Source organism: Canis lupus, chromosome 1 (assembly GCF_011100685.1).
Source record: "Canis lupus familiaris isolate Mischka breed German Shepherd chromosome 1, alternate assembly UU_Cfam_GSD_1.0, whole genome shotgun sequence".
In the NCBI taxonomy this organism is placed as follows: domain Eukaryota; kingdom Metazoa; phylum Chordata; class Mammalia; order Carnivora; family Canidae; genus Canis; species Canis lupus.
Window position 1 is genome coordinate 113,150,193 of NC_049222.1, and position 8,538 is coordinate 113,158,730.

Here is an 8,538-nt window from a genome sequence, read left to right on the forward strand (position 1 = left end):
TTGTCCGTCGGTCGGTGGGTCGGTCGGTCGGTCGGTCGGTCCGCGGAGCTGGGGCTCGGGCTCTCGCCCCTGCGCTGTCAGCGTCGCCTCGGCGGGGCGGGGGCCGGCGCGGCAGCCTGGTCCGCTCCCGCCCGGCGCCTCGGGCCCTCTCTGCTCCGCCGCGCGCTTTGCCTCCCGCCCCGGCCCCTGCTTCTCCGCGCTGCCCTCCCCACCGTTGCTTCTCCCGTCTTCCCATCCCCGGGGAAGACAGGGCCACCTCGGTCGTTCCCCCAACGATTGCTTTCTCTAGAGTCCCAGGGGTCAGCCTCTCCGTGACCACTTTTCTATGGACCCTGTTTTCTTTCTCTGTCTCCTGCTTTCTCTCTTCCCCGTATCTCTGTCTCGCCCTGATTCCCTGTCCCCTCATTGTCCCTCTCTTCACTTGGCTCTGTGTGTCCGTCACGGTCTCTCTTGTCTCAGCCTCTCTCGCCTGTCCCAGGAACCCTGCATGCCTGTGCCTCTGTCCCCTCCCCCGCCCCGGGGCTCCCCACCATCCGCAGGTGAAAGCCACAGACTGTCCAGACACCCCTGCTTCAAGTCCATTCCCGGAGAATTGGTGTGCCTGGCTGTAGTCAGAACCTGTTACCAGGCCCTGTGTTCTTCGTGGGACTGAAATGCACATAAATGTGGCCACCTGGCTCCTTTCTGTGTCCCCTCCCTGCTCCGGGGCGTAGCCTGGGGTGAGAGCCTCCCCCAAATACTTCCTATTTCTCTCAGAGAGCAGCTAAGACTGGCTACCTGGCCCTCCGTTGTGGGGAGTGGGCAGGGGCTGCGGGCCCAGAACCCTGGGTCTGAGAGAGAAGGGGGCTGGGGGCCTGGACTCCTGGGTCCCACCAGAGGGGAGCATCCCCATGAGATCCATGACTCCTGCCAAGGTCTGCAGTTGGGAAGGATTTATTATCACTAAGTGGCCATGACAGAGCAGGGAGGGGGAGGTGACACTAACGAGGCTCTACAATCAGCTCCCCTAGAGGCAGCGATTAAGGGCTCATTACCCGCTGGGTGTTGGGGGGGGGGGGTGGGGGAAAAGCAGCAGGAGGAGCGCTGAATTGGGGCATGGGGAGGGGATGAGGACAGTCTAAAGGGAAGAAGAGCAGACACCCTCAAGGGAGAAGTTGAGTCAGGACACTTCCAGGAAAGATTATGAAAAGAGAACAGGAAGGGGTGGGGGGACACCAGAGCTGGCGACACAGCAGGAGAGGGCAGCCCACAGGGTCACCCTGCAGGGTCACGGCTTCTCCAGCTGGACATCCCCGTCTCCAATGTGGAGGCTTCCCACGTCCTGGTAGGTGCCCTGGAGGCCCCTGGAGATGTCCTCGTACATGGAGCAGTCATCCAGATTCAGGCCCTGGGTGTGGACACACGGTGGTGGGGCTCAGCACCCTGACGCCCAGACCCACGGCCCCACGTGACCCCGGGAAGGACCCCCATGAGAGCCCCAACGCACCCGCCCCTAACCTGTCCCCACTCGCCCACTCACCTCATAAAGGTTTTCATCTTCATAGTCATCCTGGGCATCCACCCCAAACTTCATATTTTGCCATCGTTTCTGGGAGGGAGGGATTGGGAGCCACAGTGAGGGGAGGTGGGAGGAGAAGATGTTTTCTGAACCTCCTGGATGCTGAGAAGTGCTTGACCAGAGGAGGTAAGGTATGGCCAAAGCCACATAGCAGGTGAGTGGCAGGTGTCTCTGGATCCAAGCCCGTGTCCCCCTGGCTGTCTCTACTGCCTCACTGCTCTTGCAGGAGCCACAACTATCATAGAAATGGCAGTGGCTGTCCTGTGGCCTAAGGCGGGGCTGGTGCAGGTCAGAGACTCCAGGAGGACAGCCAGGCCCCTCTTCCCTGGCTACCTCTGGAGGGCTCCTGTGCCTCTGGTTGGTGGGGGGGGGGTAGAGCGAGACACCATGGCTGGGTGAGGGGGACTTGGGGGGTATGAGGACAACCCTGAGGGGAGACGGGGTGAGGAGGCCCCTCTGGGCCCTGCCCCCTTTATTTATTGATTTTTTAAAGATTTTATTTATTTATTCATGAAAGACAGAGAGAGAGAGAGAGAGAGAGAGAGAGAGAGAGAGGCAGAGACACAGACAGAGGGAGAAGCAGGCTCCTTGCAGGGAGCCTGACGGGACTCAATCCCAGGACTCCGGGATCATGCCCTGAGCCAAAGGCAGACGCTAAACCGCTGAGCCACCCGCTGAGTACCCCCTGCCCCCTTCAAAATCCTGTCATGGTGCTAATTCATTTGCCCCTCAGCCTTGGGATGGGGCTGTCACCCTCCCATGCTAGGAGGGGACCTCAGCGTCAGAGGGTCCCGGTCCACCGGGGGGCTCACCCTGAACAGCAGCAGGGTCCCAGGCACCACGGCACAGAACAGCAGGATGATGCCCTCGGCTGTGATGATGTTGTTCTTGGTACCCTCTCCCATGTCCAGGAAGGGTCTGGGGAGCCGCTCTGGGAGGAGGGGGTGCTGCTCAGAGCACTGGTGCCTCCCCGCCCCAACCCTCCTGGCCTCCCAGCCCTGTCCCCACCCTCTGATGTCCGCGGCCCCATCCTGGTGGCGCAGATGGGGCAGCATGGCCGGGTGGCCTGGGAGCCACACCAGGGCTGGCACTCACCGCGCACGCGGAGGTAGGTGCCGCAGGACTGCTGGGAGCTGAGGATTTTTTGGTTGAGATCTTTCTCCTCCACCTGGCATCGGTACATGCCCATGTGGCTCTTGTTCACAGTGTCGATGGTCAGCTCGCCATTGGGGCCTTTGCCGTAGCTCAGGAAGATGTCGGGCCAGGTGGCGTTGCCTTGGAGGACGCGCCACCACGTGATGTTGAGCTTGCTGGACAGCCTGCTGCGGTTATGCAGGCACTGGAGGCGGGCTGTTTCCCCCAGGCTCACCGTCATCGATGGCGGGCCCCCGTCCACCCACAGGGCCTGGCTCCCGGGGCCTGTGGAGAGGAGGAGACAGGGACTGTGGATGGGCCCCAGCTCTGGCCTGCAGCAGCAGCACCCCTGGGCGCTTGTGTGTGTGTATGTGCGGAGGGTGTTGAAGACACTCCCGAGGAGGAGTGTAAGACACCTTGGGGTGGTGACACACCCCTGCAGGTCCCCACACCTCACCAGCGCCATCTCTTGCCACCCTCCCTGCCTGCGCTCTGTCCTTTGCCCCCAGAGAACTCAGTGGCGTTTGGATATTTGATTTCCTTGCAGTAGGAGTGCCCTGGACCAGGTAGCAACCTCCAGGATCAGTCTGGGCATCACCTCCTCCTCCTGAAGGCCTTCCAGGCTCGCTTTCCCAGCCCCCAGCTTCTCCTGGCACCTGGCACTTTATCTGGTGTAATCTTCACTAACCCCTTCGAGGTAGGTTCTCTCATTATCCCATTTTGTAGGTGGGACAGCTAAGGCCCAAGGAGGATGCGTTGATTGCCTGGCATCACCAGGGCAGCAAGAGAGGCTAGCATCTCAAAGTCTGAGCCTTTGGGCCTACCTTGCCCTGTGACCTCAAACCCGTCTTGTTCTTTGTAACTTGTGTGTGTAGACCTGGGGGTCAGGAGTGAGTTAGGTTGGCAACTGGGTGTGCGGAGGGTGGGGGTGGGGGGTTAGGGGAGGGCCTCAGCGAAGTGGTTGGCTGCTGGGGAAACCCCAGCTCCCAGTCCCCCAGGCAGGCCCACCCACCTGGCTGGCTCTGCTTCTTTTGGAGGGAGGAGGTGGGAGGTGAGGGAGAGAGGAGGAGGAAGAGGTGGAGAAAGAAGCAGCAACCTTAGGGGCGTGGGAGCCAATCCCTGGCCCCACTCCCAGTGTGTAACCCGGACAGTCACAGCCCCACCAGCTGGCATTGTATGGGGTGGAGGTGGGGAGGAAGCCCCAGGAGGGCAGTGTCTTGATGAGGAGCCCCCTTCCCCAGCACTGAGAAGGGGTTCCCTACACAGTGGGGTGACGGAGATTCAAGGCAAAGAAGGAGAAAGCTGTTTCTTCTCTCTGAAGCTGAGAGCTACCCCCAAGTCCCCTTCCTGCCCCCAGCTCTGGAGCTCAGTCAAGGGCAACCTTAGTTCCTTATTTTGACCTGTGGGGATGAGGGGGTGGGGAAGTCGTCTGTCGCCCTGTTCTCCGTCCATGTGGCTGTGGACACCCCTTCAACTTTGCCGAATCCCCTGCAGCCTCCCCTCGGACCTGCGGCCTGCTCAGGATGGTCAAGCAGGTGGATGCAGTTTCTTTAGGGGCTTTCCCGGCACCCCCCTACACCTGCTGGCTCTTCACTTCCACTCCCAGTGCCTTCGTCTCTGCCTCTGCCCTCTCTCCAGCCTCCTCAGTCCTCCCCGCCCCACCAGCCCCCACCTCCCAGCACCAGCCTGTTAGCCACGTACCCAGGCCACCAGCAGAGATTAGGAAGAGGAGAAAGGTGGTGGCACACAGCGCTTGGAGGAGTCCGGGACCCCCAGGCATCTTTCCCAGTGGGGTGGTTGGTCTGGGGAGCAGCAGTCCTGGGGTACCAGATTCCACCTCGGCTGCCCCGAAACCCCGCCCCACTTCCTGCCCAGCCCTGCCGGAGATGGGCTCCAATGGCCCCACGGCTGGGCCCCTTCAGCTGTGGGCTGGAGGAGGGGGGGCAGCCCCTGTCACTGTGCTTCAGGCCCGGAGTGGAGAGAAACCGCTCCCTGCACCTGTGGCCACAATTCCCCTGAGGGGAGGTTGCTGGGTGGGGGAAAGAGACCAGTCGAGGCCTGGCTCCTCACAGGCCAGCCCTGGGAAGGAAGCCTGAAGGAGCCAAAGTCTGAGGTGTCTCTTGCCTACTGGTGATCTGCCGGCCCGGAGCTTCTGGGCCTGGTCTCTGCTCTTCACTGGCTGTAGGCAAAGCTTATCTCCTCTCTTGAGCCTCCATGTCCTCACTTCTTGGTGCTGGAACCCAGGATTCAAAGGGGTTGTGCATGCAAAGCTCTGAACACAGGGCCCAGCCCATAGTAGCTGCTCAGTAAAAAGTGGTTACTACTAATGCTCATGAGGAAAAAAATGAGGCAGGTCGACCAGCTCTATGACTAGGGGTGGCTTCCTATTCTGAGCCTTGGCATTAAATTTTTTTTTTTTTTAATTTTAAAGTGGGACGCCTGGGTGGCTCAGCGGTTTGGTGCCTGCCCTTGACCCACGGCCTGATCCTGGAGTCTCCGGATTGAGTCCCATGTCGGGCTCCCTGCATGAGCCTGCTTCTCCCTCTGCATGTCTCTCTCTCTCTCTGTGTCTCTCATGAATAAATAAAATCTTAAAAAAATTTTGTTAAGTAATCTCTACACTCAACAGGGGGCTCAAACTCACAACCCCAAGGTCAAGAGTCACCAGCTCTTACTGACTGAGCCAGCTGGGCACCCCAGCCTTAGCATTTAGAGAAGAGGATGAGAATAACTCCGGTGTTGTAACATGAGATGATGTTCCCAGCACCTGAGTGAGAAGTTAGAGCCACGGAGGGTTCTTGAGGCAAGTCAGCCTCCCCACAAGTGGGCAAGGTAGGCCCCGCCCCATTGTACAGAGAAAACGGGCCCAGAGAGATGCCGTAGCTTGCCTGGTGTCATACGGCCTGGGAGTGGTGGAGCAGAAATTCAAAGTCACTTACGTGTGCCCACATACCTTGGAGCATCATTGTAGGTCATGTGGAAGGAAACTGAGTCCGAGGAGTGGGGGTGGGGAATTACAAGAGATTGTTGAGATGTTTGTGAGCAGTCGGGGGACCATCACGCTCACGCATAAGGAGACACTTAGGAAAAAATTTTACTGCAGGGACATTTTTAGTAGCAAATGTGGAAACAAAGAGTCCATGTAAGGGAGATGGGATGCACACATTGTGATGTAGGCAGCCCGTGGAGTAGCACTCCGCAGAGGAAGAAGCTGAGCTCTACTTGTCAACATGGCTGCATCTCAGAAACGGCATGAAAATGACAAAAAACATGTAGCATGCAACAGTTGACTTGTTTCCAAAAGGCGAAACGACATCGGGTGCCGTTAGGGACACGTGCACCTGTACTTGAGGTGTGAACTGTGCGGGGGAGTGACATCCAATTCCTGAGAGGGGTTCCTTCTGGGGGGGAAGGGAGGGCTGGGACTGGGAGGGATAGAGGGCTTTGCCCATCTTGGTTTTAGGTCTTGTTTTACTTCTTTAAGCTGGGTAGTGTGTCCACGGGTTCTTCTCACAGGAATAGGAATAGGAAGTTTTGCATACTTGAAGCATTTCATAAGTTTTTAATTTTTTAAAAAATTTTTATTTATGATAGTCACACACAGAGGTAGAGAGAGGCAGAGACACAGGCAGAGGGAGAAGCAGGCTCCATGCACCGGGAGCCTGACGGATTCGATCCTGGGTCTCCAGGATCACTCCCTGGACCAAAGGCAGGCGCTAAACCGCTGCACCACCCAGGGATCCCCCATAAGTTTTTTAAAAAGTGCAACCATCACCTATGTGGAGGAGCATGGGCCACAAGTTTGATTCCTATATTTGGATTTCAGCTCTGCCAACTGACTGGTTGTCTGGGCCTAGGTTTCTTCTCCTGTAATCTGGGCACAATCCCCCTGGAACCCCCTTGTCCTGCTTGTGAGGCTGCAAGAGTAGGACAGTGAGTTTTTTTTTTTTTTAATGATTTTATTTATTGAAAGACAGAGACAGGCAGAGAAGCATGCTCCATGCAGGGAACCTGATGTGGGACTCAACCCCGGGACTCCAGGATCACATACTGGGCCGAAGTCAGGTGCTAAACTGCTGAGCCACCCAGGTGTCCTGGACAGTGAGCTTGTTGCAGCTCCTAGGACATCGTCACCCTTCTCTGGCCTGGCGGCCCTGCTCCTTTCCCTCCGGGGACCCAGGTGCTCAGTTGCAATCCTTGCTCTGTGGCAGGCCAACAGCCCCTCTGTGCTTCAGCTTCTCCTTGTGACCCCCTACCTAGGAAGAAACTCAGCACATAACTGCAGCCCTAGGAATTCACCTCCTTCATCTGAACTGGTTTCCAGGCCCTCGACCGCCCCCCAGTGGCTGCAAGGGCGCAGCTGCTGGATAGCAGGTCCTCAGGCCTGGTGGGCCTGTTGGAGGGGGGGGGGGGAGTCCACCTGCCACTTACCCAGCACCGCTGCCAAGCAGGCACTTGGACTCGCTGCATTGTGTTCTCATGTCCACTCTATGACATGTCTTCATCCTCAGTTGACAAAGGAAACAGGGAATGACTAGCTGAGGCCATGCCTGGGAGCGTAACCTTCTGGGCTTTTTTCCCATTTCCCTTCCTATCGAGGGAAGAACCCCAATGGCTCTGCCCAGTGCTGGAGACAGTGCCCAAGCTCAAATACCTGCTTTGCCATCCCCTAGTTGTAGTGTCTAGGCAATTCACCCAATCTGTGACTGACTTGCCCTATAACCAAACTACAGGTGCTTTTTGGCATCTTCACAGGGTTGCCTAGTGTATTAAGTGAGGTTTATTCAGTGCCTTGCACCTGGTAGGCTTAGGCTGTTCAGTGCACCTCTTCCAGCATGGACACCTGAGCTGGGAGGGAGGATAGCTTCACCCCCCACCGAATACGGGACTCTTGATTTTTCCATCCTCAACACGAAGGAGCTGGTCAGGCCCTATCTATATATGGCCTCTGTAAGATCCCTCAGGAGTGATAAAGACAAGGAGTGGAAAGCTGAAGGGGATTAAGTTGCTCAAGACTGCAGAGCATTAGGGTCAGAGCTGGAAGTTAACTTGAGTCATTGGAGTTCAAAGCTCAGGGAGGCTTCACACCGGAAGTAAATGGGTCCAATCACTTAGGCTACGGGATATCTGGAGACCTTGGCCAAACCAGCACAGGCTCAGCTTTCTGGGGTCTGGCACATGCCCACTTGGTGTCCTTCAGATCTCCCACCCCTACACCAAAGGTCCAATCACAGGTAGAACTCCACCCCATTGGCACCAAGAGGCAATCACCATGCAGGACTGTAGAAGCAGTGGTGCCCAGCTCAACCTCAGTGCAGGAACCTCGCACACCCCTCCATCCGGGTGGTGGTGGGTGTGGGTGCAAATGCCACCCCATCCTGGCTCTGGGGCAGGACCACTTGTGTTGTCCAATGAAAGGTGCACACAGGTCATCTTGGTCAGGAGGCACTCAAGGAGATGCCAGGAGTGAAGGCTGGCAGGGAAGAAGCCATCTGCCCCTCCTGCTTTGTTCCAGCAGGGGGAAGAGTGCCACTTCTGCAGCCCAGGCCCCAGTTGGGGCCACGGTTCACAGCCACTCCTTTCAGTTTCTCATCTGAAAACTGCAAAGGCAGGATGTGGGAGGAGGGGCAAGAGCCTCCAGGTCTGGAGCCACCCCGGTTGCGGGAGAAGTCTTTGAACTGGCAAGGCTGGGCCTTGGGTTTTAGTGGCTATTGGTGCTGCAGCCACCCAGGGGACCCCTAGCCCCCCTTTCACGAGGGAAGGAAGTGCGGCGCAGTGATGCAGTGCTCCCTCCTTGGGCCTCCAAACTGAAGAGGACCAGCCAATCAAGAGACTGGGACCAGCAC

The 8,538-nt window shown here is 57.7% G+C and overlaps 1 protein-coding gene and 1 long non-coding RNA gene across 2 annotated transcripts; one reads left to right on the plus strand and one right to left on the minus strand.

The window, feature by feature from the left end:
- Nucleotides 1-104: 104 nt before the first annotated feature.
- LOC119867179 lies at nucleotides 105-5,183 on the plus strand. Its single transcript, XR_005354594.1, has 3 exons — nucleotides 105-719; nucleotides 3,240-3,389; nucleotides 5,124-5,183. It is a non-coding gene; the product is annotated as an uncharacterized LOC119867179 (long non-coding RNA).
- Nucleotides 1,019-4,566, minus strand: CD79A (CD79a molecule). The gene is given in 5 exon segments (NM_001313834.1): nucleotides 1,019-1,387; nucleotides 1,520-1,588; nucleotides 2,371-2,489; nucleotides 2,654-2,977; nucleotides 4,394-4,566. Coding segments are annotated over 5 exon segments (711 nt in total). The 5' UTR covers nucleotides 4,473-4,566; the 3' UTR covers nucleotides 1,019-1,267.
- Nucleotides 5,184-8,538: the final 3,355 nt, after the last annotated feature.